Here is a 21988-nt window from a genome sequence, read left to right on the forward strand (position 1 = left end):
TTAGAGTAGAAGAGGTGAGATGTATATGGCAAAGAAGATGAGAAGAATGTGTGATACTATTAGTAGAGATTTGAAAAGGTTGAAACTAAAACCCTAATTGTGAGTAAGAAAATATTTGTAGGGTTAAGGCATAATAGGTTTGGGTTTTGGGTTGGATATGGAATAACTGAAGTTTAGGTTGTAACATAATGCGGTTTGGTTTGGTTGAGTTCGGTTTGTAAAATACAAACCGTAAACCAAATGAAACCGCGTGGTTTTGTTATAAAATGACACAAACACATCTGTACCAAATACGATTTTTTACGGTTTCGGTTTGGTTTGGTTTGATTTGCGATTTTCTATCGGGTTGGTTCAGTTTTGAACACCACTAACTGCAACTATCTGAAAATTGCAAATATAATCAACAAATTGAAAGACAATGCAAACCATCTAATTTACTAAACAGAATAACAAAACAGGTAAACTAATGTGTTACCGACTTCGTGAAATTGTGTCGAATAAGTGTTAGAAAACAAGTAGGATTGGAGACTGATCACCTGCACCCGGGGCTTCATTAGAATCTTTCGATACTGGTATGAGTATCATGGGAACATGGATTCGGCTTCCCTAAATACCTTCTTTCATCTTTTTGAAGTTAATCCTCCTTCTGAGATTCACGGTTGTGGACTCGTTTCTATTAATCGGCTGAAAAATGAGATTTTATGTGTTTATATCGATAGTTGGAAATATTTTAAAGAGCATTATTTCTTGATTCCTCCTTACTTCTCTTGCTCATAATGGGTTTTGTGTTGCTTCTTCCTCTTCTTCTGTTGACCTACTCTTCTAAGGTCATTGTGAAAGAAGATGAAGACAAGTTTTATGAATTTTAATCTTGTTCATTGTTTGTCAACCAAAAATCATGGGTTAAAAGCATAAAGTTTTGAAGGAGCCATATCATCGTCAAAGTGTTGAAGCAGAAGTCGTAGATTATCTAACATCTATCCAGCAAATGAAGTAGTTAATCATATGGTTATTCATGAAAAGATGATTAAGGATTATCATAACATGTGTTGTGCAAGTTCAGATGAACATGAGTGTCTGAAAGTGTATCTCAGACGTGCAAAGGATTCGTATCCATTTGTATATGATTTATTGTATTTTTTCTTGTAGTATAATTTTTTTTTATTTACTAATCATTTACGTGCGCAACAATTTAAGGAATTGATCGTTAAAATTGGTATGATCATTCCAATCTCCCTTATTCTTATAATATGCATATTTATTATCGTTCTCATGTTTTAAATGCAATGTTTATATGAAATGTATTTGTATGTGCTTGTTTGTGCAATGTATATGTTATTTCATCCGAGCATTTTGCATCGTTGTTATTCATCTGAACATTCAATATACATACATGTATCACTCATCATTGTGTGCATTTCATATTTTCTCTTCATTAATTTCTCATATAATTAAAATTACATTTCAGCATTTTTGTATTCTATTAAAATTCATTAATTTTGCATTTCATTAAAATTCAACTTCATTATTTTCATCACATTAAAATTATATGTTTAATAAGCATTTACTCAATTTTCATTGTTTTTCAAAATTTTCAAAAACAAGTGGTATGATTCAAATCATATTAAATACTTGATTTGAATCACAAGAGATAAAATTCAAAAGAAAACGTGTAACTCAAATTGATTCGAATCACACATTCTACTTGATTCGAATCAAATCCATTTTTTTAAAAACCATTTGAGCATTATTCGACTCACGAGGCACCTATGATTCGAATCATAGTGTGTCAAATCAGTCCACTTATGCGTGACTTTTGGCTTTTCCCTTTTCCACTTAACTCATTTCATTTAACCTTTTCTTTAAAACACTTTAACTCTCTCATCTAAACTCATTTTAAAAATTCTCTCACACCAAACATATATCATTCATTCTCATAAACATCATTCACTTTCACCATCATTCATCTACCTCTTTCTTCATCCTCCATTAATATGAGTTCAAGCAACCCTCAAATGAAGCTTTCTGAGAAACAAAAAAGGAAAAGAAAGAAATCATCTGAAAGTTCTCTTCCTCTAATTCCTAAAAAGGCAAGATCAAAGGTTCAAGCTAGTAAGAACACATTTGATGCAAGGTTACCAAAAAAGTCAAGTGTAAGCAAGAACACTCAAGTCTCCAATCAAGACTTATCTTTTATCTGTCATAAGGCTCGTCATTTGGTCCCTGATGATAAGCTTTTAAGAGGTATGTTAAACAATTTCTTAACAAGCATGTTGAATCTAAGTACTTTGTGAATAAGCTAGCTGAAATTAAGATAGTAATTGAGTTTTTGAAACTATTAGAAGAACACCAGCTATTGAAATTTATTGGTCTGAATAGGAAATTCAACCCAGACCATGTCAAGGAGTTCTATTGAAATATTAAGGTGACCAATAATAGTCTCGAATGTCTCTTTTGTAATCAATTAATTAAGTTTATGTTAGAAGATTTTGAGAAGCATTTTGGCTTACTTTTAAAAGGAAATGAAGTATTCATTTCAAGTGCCCCTGGGTTTGTTAAAATTGATTTCATCAAGAGTATCTCTAAGTTTTTTCTCAAATATCGTCTGAATTTAGCAAATTTTCATATTAGTCAGGTAAAATTTGAAATGGATTTTTGTGAAAATTTTGTACCGGAAGCCCCACAACTAGGAAAAAGCTGATGATCGGGATTTGTACCTCGTGTGGGTTCTTCTAAATGATATTTGTTTTAATTGGGTCAAGTTTATTCTTCAAATAATTAAGAATTGTAGAACTTATCCAAAGAGATTATTATTCTTTTCCTCTTTCATTCAATTCATTTTGGACTTGAATGGCATCACATTGTTAGCCTAGGATTTTTAGCTAAGTGGAAAGTCAACAAACTGATTGTCAAGCTACGTTGACATTAATAAGTGTCTAAAAGCTTTTGAAGAATGCATTTGTGAAAAATGCATTTGAATTTTTTATGTTTCTTTATTCAAGTGTCACGACAGGTGCATGATTGTTACATGCACATGCTGTTAACCTTAGTTTACAGGTGAGACCCTAAACTAGAGAGAACATTTAGACTTTTGAGGAGATACCATATTGCAACTCAACAACCAGGAACCCCTATTCTTTCTCTTTTGTTTGAAGATCTTGAAGAAAACTTTGAAGAGAACCAACAAGGACAAGATATAATCATGGCTAAAATTGACATCATTATCATAGTCAATGATAGGGTAAAAAATATTAGAGATTATGATGTCTTTGATCCAAATACTATGAATATTGGAATCATCGGATCTTGGATCAGTGTAGCTCAGTTTTAGTTCCAGCCAATGATGTTCTAAATGCTGCAAGCCATTAGCCAATACTCGAGTGTGGCTACTGATGACCCTCATCTTCATTTGAGGCAATTTTTGGGAGTTGCTAGCCATTTCAAAATACACGAAGTCACAAATGATGCTTTTATGTTGATGTTAGTTCCATATTCTCTAAGAGAATGAGCTAAAAGTTGGGTCAACTTCTTGGAACCAATTTCCATAGCCATATAAAATAATTTGGCTGAGAATTTCTTAGCCAAGATAATTTCCTCCTGTCAAGAATCAATAGGGGTGTTTAATGGTTTGGAAAAATTTGAATCAAACTGGAATCCAAACCAAACCATAGTGGATGGGTTGAACATTTTTTTAACCAAATCAATAAAACCTGATAATTGGTTCGAGCATCAGATTTCCAATATTCTACTCGCAAATCCGTCTACCCGAACAGACTATAATTAATTCTCATGACTCATATCATCATTATCATGGAAACTATTTCCAAGTATTCAACTCCAAGAAGAAAAAAGTGAAGCGTCGTTTGTGGACATGTTATTCTATTTAATTTATTATTAGGAAATTGCTGATGTATTGTGCTAACCGAGCATAAAGTTAAGAACCACCTTCATTACCATAGTAAACGAAACTAATTGCATATTCAAAATCCTTTATCCAAAATGTTTTTTCTTTTAGATATTTTGAATCTATTATGGAAAAAAATACTAGTCTAGTGCTTATAATTGAACACTATTATTATTATAGTTTTTTTGTAGTATTATGAAAATTTATTATCGTAAATTATTTTATTCAATTTTTATTTTTATTTTTTTTATGTATCCGATCAATCCAAACCAAACAAACCTATTGTTTTTCGGTTCGATTTGGTTTGGTCTTTATTGAAAAAAATTACAAATTCAATCTAAACCAATCCATAAATTTTTAAGTGATTTGACCGTCAAATTCTCTCAAAATCATATCAAAGTGGCTCACAAACACCCATAAAAATTAACCTAATCTCCTATCAGCATAATTTCTAAAAACACCTTAATTTTTTTTAGTTGGTCTATTTAAAAATAAGTCCTAGATAACAAGTGAATAATTATGTATTAATTCTAACTCAGTGATAAACTCATGTCATGGAAGAAGAAATTAGAGAAATAATTATTCTATTAAATAGTTTGAATTGCTCTAGAATATATAATAAGATTTATGTTAAGGGAGGAAAAACTTCAATTTAATGAACATAACAAATGAAATCGGTATCAATATCACGAACATCAAGAACAACATGCAAACCATTTTGGATGAATGATCGATGATAAAAAAAAAGTAAGGTTGAATCATAGAAAAAAAAACATATTCTTAATAAATGATTCAAAACTAAAAATGTGATAAACTCTTAACCCACAATAATTTACTAAATCAAAAGTCATAGAAAATGAATAGGTATAACCTGCTTATAAAAAAAATAAAGTTGAAATAAAATATCTTACATTAATATTTTTTAATTATATTTTTGAATATTTATTATCTTCTCTTATTTCAATTATTTTAATTTATCCTTTAATACTACTGGTATTATATAATAATTTTTATAAAATAAATAATTTTTTCTCCGTATAAAGTTAAGTGACAAAACGTATATTTTATGAGCGGGACCGTGATGACAATTGTAATACCAGACCGCCACCTGTCCTCAGCATCCGACACAATCTAGGATTCTAATCACATCCAATCCAACGACGCGAAACTTACCATTCCTTACGTGGCAAACATCCAATGCACAACTATAATAAACCGCAGAACACATAAACACGCCCCAAAAATCGCTCTATCAAATTATATCATTCACCACCTCTTCTCTCACTCTCTTCACTTTTTTTTCCCTTTTCTTTTTTCGCACCCAAATTTCACTAATTCTGTTCCTTCTCCGTTTCTCTCTTTCACCCATTCGTGGGTTTCTTTTCTCACTTTCCTCTAATCAACAACAAAAACCATCCTCAAATTTAGCTTCCGGGGTTACGATTATTTTTTGAATTTTTTTTCTGTTTTTTTCTTTCTGATTTTGCGAGGAAGAAGGAGAAGGTGAAGGGGGATAATGTCGAAGAAGAAAGGTAGTGGGAGCACCATGACGCTCAAGGACTTCCATGGCGGTTCTATACCTTCTGATCTCCCTCTCCCTTCGGCTCCCGGCGTGTAAGTATCCTATCACCCCCTTTTATTCGTCTTTTCATTGTTTTAATTTAAACGATCAATTGTCTAATACTAGTATTAATTTAGTTTGATTTGTTTTTCCGTTTATTCGCTCATGATTAATCTTATTCATACTGTGGTTGTGTGAAGAATAATCTGATTTTGTTATTTGAGAGAGAAATTACCAATTAGATCTACGGCTTCTAATTTATCATGATTTTTTTTATATGTGATTAGTGTGATAAGTTTTTTTTAAAAAAATTGATGGATCTGTTTATGTGAAGAGATTGTGGTGATTTATTCTTTTTATTTTGGTTTTATCACAGAACTGTGAGGCCTTCCGACCGTGTTGGTTATGACCGGCCTACGTCGTGGGGAAACCCGATGGGGAGGCCGGATCATTGGTCTCGGCCACACACTTCGCCTGCAACTAGGCATTACGATGACAAATCCCTGTTTCTTCCACATACTACCACAATTGGGAGGAATTTTGATGAGGATGAGAGGAAGCCGCTGGATGGAAGTTCTGCCCCAAGGAGACAAATTAGTGATGAGAGCCTCCGTGCTCCTCTGCCTTCTCGTGTTGAGGTGAAGAGAAGCAGTTCGTTAAGCAGGCAAGTGGCTCCGGTGTCCCCTGTTGGGAATGCTAATTCGTACTCGGCTAGGCTTGCCGAGACAGTTCATGTGGGAGTAAATTCTCAGAGTTTTGGAGCTAGTAAGGAGCATGGATCAGCTGCTGCTGGCTCTGGTGGTGGTGGTGGTTATCCAAATGCGTGGTCAACGAGGAAGGAGGTGGCAGGTACTGTTGAGTCGGAACAAGCTGCTTGGTCTGCTGCTAATGCTGTTTCCAAGTTGACTCATGCTAGTGCCCTTGATAAGGTGGCTTCTGGTAGATGGCAGTCAGTCAATTATCAGACAGATGTTGAGGTGGTCAGACCTTCCGAAGTGGAGAGTAGACCGCATGCGTTTATTAATAGCAATAGGTTGGATATAGTGCGTCAAAATGAGCATTCTGATGAAATGCTAGCAAGACATGCTGAAAGGAGTTTAGGTATTGATAACCAGATGCGAGGTGGTAGGAATGAGTTACTTGAACATGATAGGTTGGGGATTTCCAAGTATTCAGATGTGCGTCCGAGAAGTGTAGGTCAGTTTTCTGACAGGGTTCAGCCTGCTCGAACTGATGCCAAATTTGTTGGCTCTGAATCACAACACCATATAGCTTCTGAACCAATTGAGCGACCTAAACTGAAGTTGCTGCCTAGAACAAAGCCGCTGGAAAGTTCAGAACCTTCTGTTATAGAACACACCCAGGTAATCACATATTCAACTTATGAGATTCAGTTTTTATATATATTTTTTTCACATTTTAAATTCTTTCATTTTTTCTCCATGTTAGGGATATCATCAAGTTAATGATTCTAGCCATGTTGAACCTGTTTATCAGGGACATGGACATGCCAGTCTTGTGAAGCCAGTTTCAACTGGAACCGAAAGTGGGAAGGATTTAGGACAGCGTCCAAAGCTGAATTTGAAGCCTCTGAAGCCCCGGCCTGAGGTCTATGAACAGTTAGAAGGAAACAGGGAAAGAGACAGGTCAGTTGCATGAGACACTGGGCTTAGATGTTTTTCATCCTGTTATTATGTATTTATGTTGTTGTGGGTGTATGAATGTGGTGTTAAATATGCTAGATGGTTCAACCTACCATAAACTGTAGCCATAGGTCTACTTCCACAGTCTAAAGATATTGAAGTTTGAAAATATACGATGGTTGAAGATCACAATGAGTGACTGCTATCACTTAAACCCGAATCCAAATAATCAAAATACGCCAAAATTACTGAATTGGGAAGATACACGCGTACTCAGCTGTTCAGGCCCAGTCAAGTTGAAAAGTACACACAAGCCACTTATTATATAATGAGTAGTTAAAGATTTAGGTTGTCTATGGCAAAAGTGAAGAACATTTGTGTCATGTGAGTATGACGCTGCATGTTTTCATTATGAGGAAGGAGATTCTCCTTCACTATGAGAACATTAGTCTTAGATGACTTTATTAGATTTGCCAGTTGACCCTATCAAAATGTCTTAATGTCCGTCCACAAGATTTATTTGCTTTATGATAGATCGTAGAGTACCCAAAAATTCTCCTGTATTAACAGAATAATACTTTTTTGTTAAAGTACATTCTCTGTTTTTGTTTTGATGGTCATTTGTAACTTAGAAATTATGTTGTAATTTTTTGTGGAAGTCCAGGATCACATTTTATAACTCGTTAGAGCTGTCCTTTGAATTAGAATTGAGTCCTTAGATTTAAATTCTGAAGTTTTTGTTTTTTATATTTGCTTTTATTCTTGTCATAATGTCATTATCAATATGGTTGTCGGTGAGCTTCACAACAGCGAATGTGATACTTGTGATTTCGAAATACGATGCTCATAGTATCAGATCAAGAATTGTACATATGCTCGTTCCGTCTCTCTTTATAAGACTCTATGACACATTTTATGTATATTAAGAAAAAATGGTAATGTGACTAATGTGTATGTGTCTAATTTGTGTAGGACTATTACTAAGTTACCCTTTATATGTTGATTTTTATTATTCCAAGGCAAGTTAGTAAGTATAAATAAGGGATATATTTGAAAAAGGAGCAATGCATATATCTAAAGATTTATAGAGTCTTATATTTAGAGAAATAAATGTTCCAAAAGAATCTCATCATTAGGGACAGAAGGATTATTTAAGTTAACTATGTTGCTTTTCAATCATTGCCCACTTTACATGTTCCAACCCCTTTAACAAATTAGCATCTCGAGGGATTCTTGAATTTTGTTTACTTTGTTTCTTACCTGTCCATTTGAAGGGTTCTAAATAGATTATACTTTTGTTTCAAAGCAAGTAAAAATTAAGTGCTGGCTATGTTAAGCTTTATGATTTCTTAATTTCTTGAAACTTTTGGTGAATGCATGAAGTTCATGGGCTAATTTCAGCAAGTTTATTTGGTTAGTTATCTCATGCTTTCTGTTTAATAATGGAACAACTGATGCAAATGTTTCAGGAATGCTTTATTTGGTGGAGCTCGCCCTCGAGAATTAGTAAGTTCTTTCATTTATTTATCCTCCTGGATAGCTGTTAAAATTAATGCATTACTATCATTTTTTGGCCAATGAATCCTCTCCTGCAGGTAAGAGGAAATAAATAATGAATAGAGAAGAGAGTTTATGAGACAATTTGGGAATGGAGAGGGGTGGATGGAGAGGATCCAACCCCTATTTTTTGTCTGTTATGAGCAGGGGTTATAATTTCACTTATGTCCATTTTTTGTCCTGCTAAAATGTTTATCATCTCTTTGATTGAACCCCCTACCCATACTAGTTATGTGGAAAATGCAGCAACTGCCATAACTTAATGTTAAATTGTCAACTACCTATTTGCCAAAATAGCGCTTTGTTCAAATTCTGCTACACAAGTGCTACGACACTGCTATTTGGGAACATTTTGTACTAAATAGTGTATTACGGAATATTAGCGATTTGTCTAAATTCCTTTAACAACACTGATGTTACTCTTATCTTTTTCCATCAGGTTTTGAAGGAGCGAGGTGTTGATGATGTTGCAATCAAAAACTATGATGTGGTTGAGAGTTCAAACAGGTAAGAACTTGTTTTTTTGTTTGTTTGCATGTGAGATTCTATGATGTGATAAGGTAACCCAAGTCTGATTCAATGCTTCTCAATAAACTATGTATTGTGAAGGGTTGAGCAAAACATTTTGAGGTCCGAGAAGCTTCATGATCATTCAATCCAGAATCGATATGGTGAAAAAACCGACGATGGTCTCAATCAAAGAACAGGCCGAAAACCTGAAAGGAAGGAGCAAAAGGTAGATGGTGAGAGGGCTCTTGGACAGAGGAAGAATTGGCGCAGCGGTGATAGTAATAACAATAATAACAATAATCGGAGAAACCCGAGGGAAGCTGATAGGCAGCAAGTCTCTGAGAGGCATTCTTCACCTGAAACATGGCGCAAGCCTGTGGAATCATCTCAAGGTGACGGTGGCCCTCGCTACGGTAGAGCAGCTTCAGCAGTTGAACTTGCTCAAGCATTCTCAAAATCCGTGTCAGATCCCAAAGTAAATGATAGTAGGTTTTCAGGTCAAAGGGATTTGAACAACGGGAGGCCACAAGTGCCCTTTTCAAGGCTTGTTGGTCCTACTTCAAGACCACAGATAAATGGTTATTAAGTCTTTGGTGGAAAATTGGGACCTATTAGAGACCTGAAGACAGCATTTGTTTCATGCAAACTGTGGAATTGCTGAACATTCCATGGAGTGATTGTAGTTTTACTGATTTTACTCTCTTATTAGCATGAGTGAGAGAATTAAAACAGGTGCAAAGCATTTGTCATGACGATGTCTATTTACAATCGCCATGTCTTGATTTATTTCTAGACCTGTATTTTTTTCCTTCTTTTAATCTTCCCCATCTTCTGTTATTTTTGGTTATTCATGATCATGATTTTGGATTTCAAATTCTAAAATAATTTTCTGATCATATTTCATGGTTGCCTGTTTTTAGAGTATACTAATAATATAGATACAAGTTATTTTGTCACTTTTGTATCTATAGTATTAGTACTCTAAGAATGGAATAAGCTATAAGTTACTCCATGATGTCATGGGTTTCAGTTTCTATTTAGGTTTATTTTATTTAATCATTTACCTAGTTGTGACAATGTACTTGTGTAACCAATCATGTTTAAGCCAAATATTAGCTTGTTGCAATCTGGACGCCATCCAATTTAAGCCCGACAGTACTGAGAATTTAATCTAGTAATTTAGTTGCTTAGTTGCTGATGTGTCGGATCACGGTCATGACGTTTCCTTTGTTTATGCCACTTTGTTGTAAAAAGGACTTGATGTGTATTTTTTATGTCTAAGTTATGAAACATCAAAATACTTGTTCCATTGAATTCTTCAATATTACTTGTTCCTTCTGCCAACTACTTGTTCTATTGAATTCTCCAACATTACTCGTTCCTTTTGTCAAATTAAAAGTTGCTGTAATTGTATATGTCGTATTAAAAAAAAATCTTTTAAGTTGCAAGAGTTGAACTAAAGACAAAAGGATATAATGATTATTTTTTACCCACTCCATTATGGAAATATATGTCATTTTATATATTTATAATTAAAATGGTTTTTTTGAAACTATTTTTTATCTCAAAATTTTAAGACCTAAAATTCTTATTTAAGTTACCTTATCTTTGGATCGGCTCTTGTGTAACGAGCTCTATTATTTTAATCTTAATCTTTTTTAAAATGTTAAAGAGAATTTTAGTAATTTAAGTGTCATAACCTGTTATCACATAACATGTTGTTGATATAATTGGTTACGCATTTGAAGTAATTCATAATCGTTGTTATGAAATTTTTGATTTTTAGCCGTTATAACCGATTAAAAGTTTTGTGTAATTGATTATAGATTCGATAATTTAATTTTTTCCAGTTATTTAATATCGTAACTTGTCTTCTAATTCACTTGTAAATATTTATATATCTTTGAGGTATTACTTTTCAATATTAATGCTGATTTCCAGCATCAATTTCTCTCTCCCTCTCACACTTAATTTCTCAATTATTATTTATTAATCTTCAAAGTCCTTCTTCTCTCACACTTGTGGAAATACTTTCAATAAAGTGAATCAGTCTCTTCACTCGAATCAAAGGCTTATAATATCGCTGTTGGAGCTACAAATCAAAGATTAATACAAGGAAATATTTTGCATTTTAAATTTTTCTTTAACAACAACACATTTTTGAGAGAAACACACCACATACTTATTCAAAACTTTTTGAATTGGATAATTATAATTGTACCAACATACAAGATGAAATATGATGTAATGTTTAATACTTTTTTAGGAACATCCAAATTACATCATGAATTGTAAAATAGTATTGATAACTTATAAATAGTGAAATGTCGGAGGAGAATCAATGAAATTAATCAAAAAGAAAAAAAAATTTAAATATCATTAATAATTTATTTTTATTATTAGTTTAGATTAATATAATTGAATTTAAAATTATAATTGTATTATTATTTCATCATATCTCATTAAGTTTTATTATAAAATTTACATTAAAATATATTTTGATATTATCCTTTAATGTTTTATATATATTAAAAATATTTTGCATGTGTTTATTAATATTTAATTTTATAAAGAAACTATTTAATAATATACTAATATAATAAAATAATAAAATTATTAATTTCTTAATTAAAAATATCTTTTTATATTTATCAATTAGTGTAATAGATAAATTACCAAACACTTCAATTATTTTATGAGTTATGAATAATAATAATCAGCTATTAACTACTATTAGTTATATCATTATATGTTACTTTACCAAATAAATAGAGACTTAACCTTCAGCAGCGATCAAAGCCGCAAGCTTCCACTATCCTTCAAATCGATTATTTCAATTTCTCAACAATACCTTTTATCAGCGATGGAAGAAGCTATGCTTAGCGACGAATTACCAAAATTCAGTGATATTAGACGCTATTTCTGCCCCTACTGCGCTATCTGTAGGTCCAAAAAAACCCTAATCACCTCCCACATCAATTCCCAACACAAGGTACTATTTTTGTTGAACACCGTTTACTTTTAGTTTTTATTTTGTTTAATTATTTTGATTAAAATGGTATATTGGATTGTTGATGAGAATTTTTTATGTGTATTTTAGGAAGAGTTGGAGAAAGCAAAAGTTGAATCTCAACATGAAGCAGATCTTACTTTGAACGATAATACTTGTGAGGAATGTGGTGCTAATTTCAAAAAACATGCTTATTTGTTGCAGCATATGCAAAGCCATTCTCTTGAGGTATTTGTTTAATAACAATTTTCATTTTTCTATCTGAATTAAGGCTTCTGAGTTTTCATGGTTTATACTTAAAATTTAATTAATTTGTTCCGTCACTAAGGATTCTGTATCAATTGGATAGTTCTTATGGATAAATATGAAGATCATATGCCTGTTTCTGTGTTTGGTGTTGAACTAGAATTATATTTCTTGAAAAGTATTAATATGGGTGAACTAAAGATACATGTTTTTGCAGGAAAGTAATGTTTTAGACACTAAAATGATCTATATAATTATGGACATTATAGTGTGAAGCATTTGGATCCCAGAGAAAGAACTCCAATATGCGCGAGGCATCACACTTGGCCTTGATGGATTAGTATCAGGTTGGGAGACCTCCTGAGAAGCTTCATCAAGGATATGCCTTGGTCACGCTCAATTCAAAACGAGGTTGGCAGTTTGTTCATATGTGTTTCTCTTGTTCTTGTCATGGTTTATCGGTAGTTTTTTTTTTTTACTTTCTTTTCGTTTTTCTTGCTTTAATATGTTTTTTTTGTGATTTGTTACAGAGGTCATATGTATGTACCCTTGAGGATTGTAATGCAAGTTACAGAAGAAAGGACCATTTGAATCGTCACCTTCTACAGCATCAAGGGAAAAATTTCAAATGTCCCGTTGAGAGTTGCAAAAGTGATTTCTCTTTGCAAAGCAATTTGAAAAGACATCTTGGTGAGATCCATGATGAAAATTCTACACCTGCTAGGAATGGTGAGAATCAGAAGCGTTTTGTATGTCCTGAAATTGGTTGCGGAAAGGTTTTTCGATATGCATCACAGCTACAGAAGCATGAAGATTCTCATGGTATGTTTTCTTTCTTTTGTTTTTTCTATATGAATTAGCTCTTTTTCCATGGAATGTTTGTAGTATTGTCATTTATTTGGATTTTCTGAAATGTGTTGGCACAATTTTGAATGAAGTGTTTGTTATGCAGTTAAGCTGGAGACAGTTGACGTGGTGTGCTTAGAGCCAGGTTGCTTGAAACATTTCACCAATTCCGAGTGCCTTAAGGCTCATGTTAAGTCCTGCCATCAATATGTAACCTGTGACACTTGTGGGACTAAGCAACTGAAGAAGAACATGAAAAGGCATCTACGTACACACGAAACCGGCACTTCATCAGAACCCTTTAAATGTGAATTTAAGGATTGTGACTGCACATTCTCAACTGTAAGATGCCTCCATTGTCATTGCATGCATGCTACCTTAGTTCTAAATTTTTTGTTGTCATATTTTATTAACTTTGAATATCCAATTGTGGGTTTGCATCAACAGAAATCTAATCTTCAAAAGCATGAGAAGGCAGTACACTCTGAAGTAAGGCCTTTTGTGTGTGGATTTCCTAACTGTGGCATGAGATTTGCTTACAAACATGTGAGAGACAATCATGAAAAGACGGCAAAACATCTTTTTACCCTTGTAAGTTCTGTTGCTTGTTCTCGTTGTTTACGAGTTTGTGATGGATTATTGTTTGAACTGAAATGCTGATCAAGATTTACTTGATATATAGGGTGATTTTGAAGAAGCTGATGAAGAATTCAGGTCAAGGCCAAGGGGAGGGGTGAAGAGAAAATGTCCTACGGTAGATATGTTGATTAGGAAGACAGTTACTCCACCTGGTCAATTGGAGAACTTGTTGTTTAAGCAGACTTGTGAGTAAGATGGATCACACAACTATCTACGCGTTAAGTTTTGACTGTATATTTTGTAGAAATTATGTATTTAGTAAGATTATGATTTGTGCTACACTTATCAGATTAAGGATTATAATGTATAATGTATACTTATGAATGATGATTTATGTATTTATTAGTTTGTGTGAAAATTAAATGGAGATTTTTCTAGCGACAGATTATAGAAAGGCCAATCTACTAAACATACTTTTTGCAATTTAACCTGTTGGGAATGTTAATTCCTACTCAGCCAGGCTTACCGAGACAGTTCATGTGGGAATAAATTCTCAGAGTTTTGGAGCTAGTAAGGAGCATGGATCATTCGCCGCTGCTTCTGGTGGTGGCGGTGGTTATCCAATTGCGTGGTCAATGAGGAGGGAGGTGTCAGGTGCTGTTGAGTCGGAACAAGCTGCTTGGTCTGCTGCTAATGCTGTTTCCAAGTTGGCTCATGCCAGTGCCTTTGATAAGGTGTATTCTGGTAGATGGCAGTCTGTCCATTATCAGACAGATGTTGAGGTGGTCAGACCTTCTGAAGTGGAGGGTAGACCGCCATTTGACTCTTGTATTTGACTCTTGCTTTATTAGGATCTTTGCCTTGCATTTGATTCTTACTTTCTTAGCATCATTCCTCACCCACTTCACCCCTATCCTAAGATTGTGGTTAACCAAATCATGGTAACAAAACCACTTTGTGGTTATAGTTTAATAAACCAAGTTATTTTACAATAAACCGGTTTAAAATTTGTTTGATTTCGGTTTAAAACTCGTTAACATTTAGATTTGTATATAAATTGTTTTTCTAGTAATTGAATTGATTTTAAATCTATATAATATAATTTACTAACAAAAACTAGCCAAAGAAAACTGAAAAAAATATCAATTTTAATTTTAGGAAAAAATCATATTAATGAAAGAAGTTTATAAAATTAACACCGAATAAAAATAAAAATAAAAAAATTGAAAAAAAAAGAAATACACAAACAAAAAATTGGAGAAAAGAATAACAAAAACAAATGTATAACCACAACTTTGGAAAACAAGTATAAGATTCAATAGAATAAGAATTTTTGTAAATTAGTCTTATAATTAAAGTTCTATGATTTGGTTTTGTAATTTTTTTTAGGTTTTAAAATATGAAAATAATAAAATTTATTTGTTAGTCTAATTTTACAATTTTTTTTGAAAATTATCTTTAATTGGGATAAAAACTAAAATATGTTTTAGAGGTTTTGATTTTTAATTTGTAGTTTTGAAAATTAAAAAAGAAAAAAAATTGAAAAATGATACACTATTTATTATTAAAATGTTTTATAGGTTTTGATTTTTTGGAAATTGAGAAGAGGAAAAAAACAATAAAAATTAATACATTTTTTATTAATGGTAAAATTTATAATACTATATAATTTATTTATTTTAAAAGTGAGATTATTAAACATATATTTTTTTAATTTCTTTTCTTTAAATTTTTTTTTAAAAAGAAAATGGAATAGTAAAATAATTTTACTTTATCAATCGATCACTATAATGTATCCGTTATATTAGATGATATTTTTTAAATTAATTGTATGACATGACTGAATGATAAATTTTTATTGGATAATAACGAAGAATTATTTTACACTGTGCATACCCATTATTTTTTTTTTTTAAAAATTGATTTAAAAAATAATTTTTAAAAGTTACAAACCCAATTTTTTCTTTAAAACATTTTCCCTATATTCAATATGTTTCTTTAAAATATTAAAAGATATATATTTTTAAATCAAATAAAAAAATAACTTGTTATAACTACAACTTTTTTATTCATAAAGTTTAAATTTAAAATCTTGTTTGTGCAATATAATTTGAGTTCTACTAGGAGCAATATAAATGAGTAATGTTGATTAATTGAAAGCATAATTAAGAAAAGGATTATGATTCTAGAAAAACATTAAATTTAAGAAGATAGTTGTAATCAATGTTTTAAAAATTGAACCGAATCAGACGGTTCAATCGGTTGGACCGGAAACTGAAGATGAATCGGTTGGGTTAACCTTTCAAAATCGTTAGTGGCTCAAAACCGGAGTAAAATTGGAAAAACCGGAATGAACCGTTTAAAACCATTCAAACCAATGAACTGAAGTCGATTTTGTAAAACCGTCTGGTTCAAAAAAACTGCATAAAATTAACCATTTTTTTTTTAATTTTAATATGTCAATATCAAAATTTAACATAAATTCTCCAATCACAAAAAATAATTTCAGATATTTTTTACAACCATACAAACTTCTAAATTTTGTCATTCCATTATGATTTTTCTTTCAACCACACTCCATCATCACCATGCTGTCTTTTTTAAACATAGTCACGATATCCAACTCAATATTGATTTCCGTTTAAGTCAATATTGTTTGTTGTCAATTAAAACTTGTTTGTCGTAGTTAAACTCAAATTCGTTCTTTTTTTGTTGTTTAATGAAGTATATTGTATTGTTTATTTTTGGTATTCTATCTTATTTAATTGAGGTATTCTTAATTATTTGAATTTTATTTTAGTTATTATATTCTATTATTTTAATTTTGGTTTGAATTAGTTTAATTTTTTTTATTGTAATTCTTTAATTTTGGTCAAGTTATTCTTAAATGAAGGTTGAAATGAAGGATTTTTTTACTCAAATACCCCACATTTTCAAAAAAAAATCCCAAAATAATCCAATTTTCAAACAAATTCCCAATCTACCCTAATTTAAAAAAAAAAATCTTAAGGCAAATGCTCCAAACCAATTGGCGCCTACCCTTAATTTTTAAGAGGGGGCGCCAATTGAATTGGCAACACCACATGATGTTGTCAATCCAATTGGCATCCATGTGTATAAAGTGAGAGGATGCGCCAATTGGTCTGCCGCCTCAGTTTAATGTGCATTTTTTTTATAAATAGAGGTGTTATGTGATTCATTTTTCCATATCCCTTTTCGTCAAATTGAAAACATGTTTGGTGTTCGTCGCCGCTATGGAAAAATGATTTATTTGAGAGATAAGCCTCTGATGTTAATGCTCTTCTGGAACATTTGTCGTTTTGATCAACTAAAGAGGGAGTTGATTCGTTGGTTAGATGGAAAAATACCAGAAGGGGAAAAAATTAGAAGTATTGAGAAACTCGATAGTATATTTGGTTGAGTGCGAGTAAAAACTGATAAGAATGCTAGGGAAATGATGTTTGGACCAGATGACATCAGTTTGATTGTTGTAATCAGTTAGAAATGTTATTTTTAAATATTATGGTTAAGTATTTTCATCTGTATTTGATATTTGTTTTTTGTGTTGTTTATTTAGACTTGTTCTGTTTTAAGTGTGCTTATGTTGGAGTGATGTTTGTTGTTAACCTTGTTGTAACAAAAAGTTAATGTTATATAAAAATCCAAGGTTACAAAAATTGAAAGGAGGTACTAAATTATGATGCAGAGGTTGCTCCTAGATTGTGACATTTGTTCTTATTGTGTCTGGGTTGACGACATATACTACATAATCTTATTATTTTATCAGTCGTATCCATTTCTGTTCTAATACGCGTGCTGTTTGGTCGTCCTTTTTTCTTTCTTCGCATCTCATTGTTGTGCCAAACTATGTCCCCTTCATATGAATGCCAATATTCCTCAATTGCTAGCACTGAGAAGCTTTCGTTATAGACATTCATGATGGTAATGACCTTGTAAACATCAGATAAATGGCTGTAAGCGTCTTGGCGAGTATGTGTGCATGCCGCAATGGCATGGGAGTAAGGAATACGGAAAGCCTGGAACTTTCCATAGTCGCACCAACTTTTGTTTAGTCTGACAACATAGGATGAATTTGCCTCCCCTCGTTGTGGTCCATTATTTCCTGTACACTGAAATTTTGCCTATGACGGTCAAAGATTGTAACCGCGTGTGTGCTAGCTTTAATAGTTTCCCCTTTTTACACTTTCATACAACATTCACTGAATAATTGACCTGACATTAATACTGCACTCCATCTTTCACCTCTAGTTGCAAGGTAGATGCCAACCTAAAATAGGTTGTTCTGACCAATGCGGTTATTGGTAGATTTCTAATGCCTTTGCATACACCCTTCATGCATTCCACAAAGTTTGTTGTCATGTGGCCCCATCGACAACCTCTATCAAATACCCTTGTCCACTGCTCTAATGGTATGTTATCCACCCACCTTCCTACATCTGCATTAGACAATCTAATTTTGTCACGGTAATGTTGAAATGACGGTTGAGTTAGAGCATACCCTGCATTCACCACTTTTTTGCGAAGGTTCTTGTCTTTGATTGCACGCATGGAGTTGTGTGTGATATGTCTAATGCAATAGACATGGGTAGAAGGAGGATCATGTCATCCGTTATCATGGTTATTGTAAGCACTCTCAATGGTAGCATGTCTATCTGAAATCAAACAGAGATTGATGTGTGGAACGACATGTGTTATGAGATGACGAAGGAAGAAACCCCAACCACCAGCGATTTTACCTTCAACTAGAGCAAAGGCAATGTGAAATACATTATTGTTGTTGTCTTGTGCAATAGCCATAAGCAAAGTACCCTTGTATTTTCCATATAACCATATTCCATCAATTTGAATAATAGGTTTGAAGAATGCAAAACCTTTGATGCATGGTTGAAACGCCTAAAAGAGGTTGTGAAAGATTCTATTTCCAGCAACACAAGTTCTGTCTGGCGTAAATGCTGGCAATGTCTCCATAATTGCAACAGTTCCTGGTGCGTATGTTTTAAGTTCCCATAAAAACCGTGACAATTCTTTGTATGAATCCTCCCAGTTGCCGAATACCTGTTCAACAACCTTTGTCCTTGCAATCCACGCTTTCTTGTAAGATGGAGTATAATTATATCTTGTGACGATATGCGATATTATTATACTCACCTTCACTGATGGGTTTTTGTTAACAAGCAATAAAATGTCTTGACATATCTATTCAACGCTTAATTCACGGTGATCTTGTACAACATTACCGGCAATGCAATTGTGAGGTGGGTCTATAGAAGCTATCTCTAAGAATCGCTTCTCTTCTTGTGAGACGCAGCCAACCGAAACTTGCAAAGGATGTTACGACATTCGATGACATACCTTCTCGAATCAGTGTGTTTCACGGTGAAATTAGCAGAGTTATTCATGTGAAATTTTTTGATAGCTCGCACACATTCTTCTTTAGTGCGGAACATGTCTCCCGCTTTTAACTCACCCTCTGATCGTGGATATGGGTTATAAAAAACACTGGTGGATGTTTCATCGTCATGCATATCCATGTTTGTCATATGTTGAGGCGGATTACATACATGTCTTGGAGGTAATGGCGCTGGATGATCGTCATCTTCAATGTTGTTTTTCAACATATGATCGACCTGTGTCTCGTTTCTTCTTCTTCTTCATCAACGACGTTGACTTTTGCTTCTGCTTCTAGGTCGGCTTCATTTGAGTTTTCTGAATCAAATTCATTAGGTTCAGCTTGATTAGTTATATGAGATTGTTAAGATGGTATACTTGGTTGAAGAGTAATATATAACTCAATAGAGTTGCAACCAGAATGTTCGTAACTACCAAACATATATTCAACATCTTCATCGTCCCTTACCTTTAGCCGGTAAAATTTACATTGATCGTTCTCGAAATAAATTGGATTTTGATACGTGATTTGTGACACAAGACCAAATCATATGCAAGATTCTATTCGTTTTTTCAAATGCAAGAAATTTGAATTTCTCTTGATTATAATTTAGATAGTATCGGTGTTTCAAAAACAAAAGCCTTATACATCACACTCATATGTCTCACTGTTGTAGTGAGCATTGATAATATATTTGGATGCAGATGACATTGTAATATTTGGGTGTTGATGAATAGTAAAATTTTTGATGCAGGTGAATTTGTGTTGGTTTGAGGATGACATAGGAAGACACTTAAATAGAAAGTGACATTTCATGCATGCAAGACCTAACGCCATTCCATTTGGCGCCTGCATGCATTATTTGTACATGGGCGCCAGTCCATATAGCGCCTTGTATGTGTAGACCTCGAGATTCTGCATTGCATGGAAATAGCCATTGCATGCCTATTTCTCCATGCATGCAAACTTTTGCATGTCTCTCATTATAAATAGTCATGCAATAATCACTTATTCATCACCAACAATCACTTCTACATCTGTAACAACCACTTTATCATCTGCAACACTATGATAAGATGTCTCTGCTCACTATTGGTGAATCGTATAGAGACATAGTTGCAAACATAAAAACTTATGTAAGTGTTTACTTCTTGTATGATTTTTCTAACACAATTTTTTATAAAGTAACTTATTTTGTTGTTTATTTTATAGGATGTTTCTAGGTTTCGAACTCATGTCCACGAATTTGTTCACATGGACGCGATGATTCAACCTTATGTCGAACTCGCTGGTTTTGGACATGTGAGCAAAATAATGTCTTGATCGGTTCATACTAAATTTACTCTTGCATTATGTGAAAGATGGCGTCCCGAGACACACACATTCTGGTTTCCAACCGGTGAATGTACTGTGACGTTAGAAGATGTCTACATGTTATTGGGACTGTCTATTGAAGGTAAGACGATAAATGGTAAAACTAACCATGCGAATTCAATTTGCATGGACCTCTTGGATGCTGACTTGTTAGATGATAACTCGAGAGGTCAAGGTACACTCCTTTCACGCCTTAAGGCATATTACAACAACTTACAATTAGATGAAAATTCTACCGATGGCGCTCGAATAATAAAAACTAGGTGTTATACTATGCTTTTAATTGGTTTATTTTTATTTCTTGAAGGTAGTGGTTCTAGTATGCATGTTATGTATTTATCTTTACTAAGGCATGTAGATAGAATAAGAAGTTACAGTTGGGGGTCCGCTTGTTTGGTTTATCTTTATAGCTCTTTGTGTAAAAATGCACACAAATACACATCTATATTTTCTGAATGTGTTGTTTTGCTCCAAGCATGGGGTTGGTCCAAACTACCGTCCCTAGCGCCCGTCAACCATAACCCGTTCACATTCCCGTATGTGCAAAAGTAAGCTCTTAACAAATGACTATATTTACTTACTTTACCGATTATTATGTCTAAATAATATATTTACTTTTATGGTGCATATGGTCGACACATGGTATGAGTTATAACAGATGTCCTAAACACTATATTACCTAATATTGCAATCTCTTGGATCACCATCGACCGACATATGTATTGTCATTAACCTAATTAATTCGTAATAATTTGTTAATTTCTTCTAACAAGTTTGTAATCTAATATATGTTCACATTTCAGTTAATTTGACGTCCATATCTAAGTTTGGATCATGACCATGAAATCAACGAACAAGACGCAACCGTTTCGATTGCATGCACACCAATCATAAGATTCACCACTGTGGAGATGCACAATAGTGATCGTGTTAAATTGCAGTTCAATATGCTTCAACACATCCCAGATCCCCTGACAAACCTTAGAGAATGACATCTACGAAAAGTTAACGAACAATGGAACTTTAACCCATGGCAAAGCTTCGCTAGATCTGAGTGTCGAAAATGGAAGCACCGACAAGATCATGTCTTAACCGACGCTGTGATGCCAACCGAAGAAAAACCAGCTCGTAATTATATGACTTGGTACAGATCGGTTGGATTTGAGTTCATTGCTGAGGATATGTACCTATACGACCCACACCAGGAAACTTACATACAAGAATGTTCAACATCTAACCCCTAACAACATTGTCAGACCGGTTACTCACAACCCCCTATACATCAAAATTTTCGATCCACAAACACATAAATCTACGACCCTAACATGCCAAACACCCAACCACAATA

At 33.3% G+C, this 21988-nt stretch overlaps 2 protein-coding genes across 3 annotated transcripts; both read left to right on the forward strand.

The window, feature by feature from the left end:
- The first annotated feature begins 5152 nt into the window (after positions 1 to 5152).
- On the forward strand, positions 5153 to 10012 carry LOC127100666 (uncharacterized). 2 transcript variants are annotated; one of them, XM_051037917.1, is made up of 6 exons: positions 5153 to 5518; positions 5842 to 6829; positions 6963 to 7111; positions 8578 to 8614; positions 9105 to 9172; positions 9275 to 10012. In XM_051037917.1, the coding sequence occupies exons 1-6, from the start codon at positions 5421 to 5423 to the stop codon at positions 9759 to 9761; spliced, it is 1827 nt and encodes a 608-aa protein (XP_050893874.1). In that variant the 5' UTR covers positions 5153 to 5420; the 3' UTR covers positions 9762 to 10012. The 2 variants fall into 2 exon arrangements, with proteins under 2 accessions (XP_050893874.1, XP_050893873.1); XM_051037916.1 differs by having other exon boundaries at positions 5155 to 5518; positions 6915 to 7111.
- A 1918-nt stretch (positions 10013 to 11930) lies between these two features.
- On the forward strand, positions 11931 to 14299 carry LOC127100668 (transcription factor IIIA). Its single transcript, XM_051037918.1, has 6 exons — positions 11931 to 12167; positions 12276 to 12413; positions 12962 to 13253; positions 13384 to 13619; positions 13725 to 13868; positions 13960 to 14299. Exons 1-6 carry the CDS (start codon positions 12039 to 12041, stop codon positions 14107 to 14109), a joined length of 1089 nt encoding a protein of 362 aa, XP_050893875.1. The 5' UTR covers positions 11931 to 12038; the 3' UTR covers positions 14110 to 14299.
- The last annotated feature ends 7689 nt before the right edge of the window (positions 14300 to 21988 follow it).

This window comes from Lathyrus oleraceus, chromosome 7 (assembly GCF_024323335.1).
Source record: "Lathyrus oleraceus cultivar Zhongwan6 chromosome 7, CAAS_Psat_ZW6_1.0, whole genome shotgun sequence".
NCBI lineage: Eukaryota > Viridiplantae > Streptophyta > Magnoliopsida > Fabales > Fabaceae > Lathyrus > Lathyrus oleraceus.

Bases quoted from the DNA above. Each gene is read 5' to 3' on its own strand.
- LOC127100668 (XM_051037918.1), top strand. From the start codon at position 12,039: ATGGAAGAAGCTATGCTTAGCGACGAATTACCAAAATTCAGTGATATT. The intron at 12,168-12,275 runs GTACTATTTTTG...TGTGTATTTTAG, and splicing joins ACATCAATTCCCAACACAAG to GAAGAGTTGGAGAAAGCAAA. The intron at 13,620-13,724 runs GTAAGATGCCTC...TTGCATCAACAG, and splicing joins GTGACTGCACATTCTCAACT to AAATCTAATCTTCAAAAGCA.
- LOC127100666 (XM_051037916.1), top strand. From the start codon at position 5,421: ATGTCGAAGAAGAAAGGTAGTGGGAGCACCATGACGCTCAAGGACTTC. The intron at 5,519-5,841 runs GTAAGTATCCTA...GTTTTATCACAG, and splicing joins CTCCCTTCGGCTCCCGGCGT to AACTGTGAGGCCTTCCGACC. The intron at 8,615-9,104 runs GTAAGTTCTTTC...TTTTTCCATCAG, and splicing joins GAGCTCGCCCTCGAGAATTA to GTTTTGAAGGAGCGAGGTGT.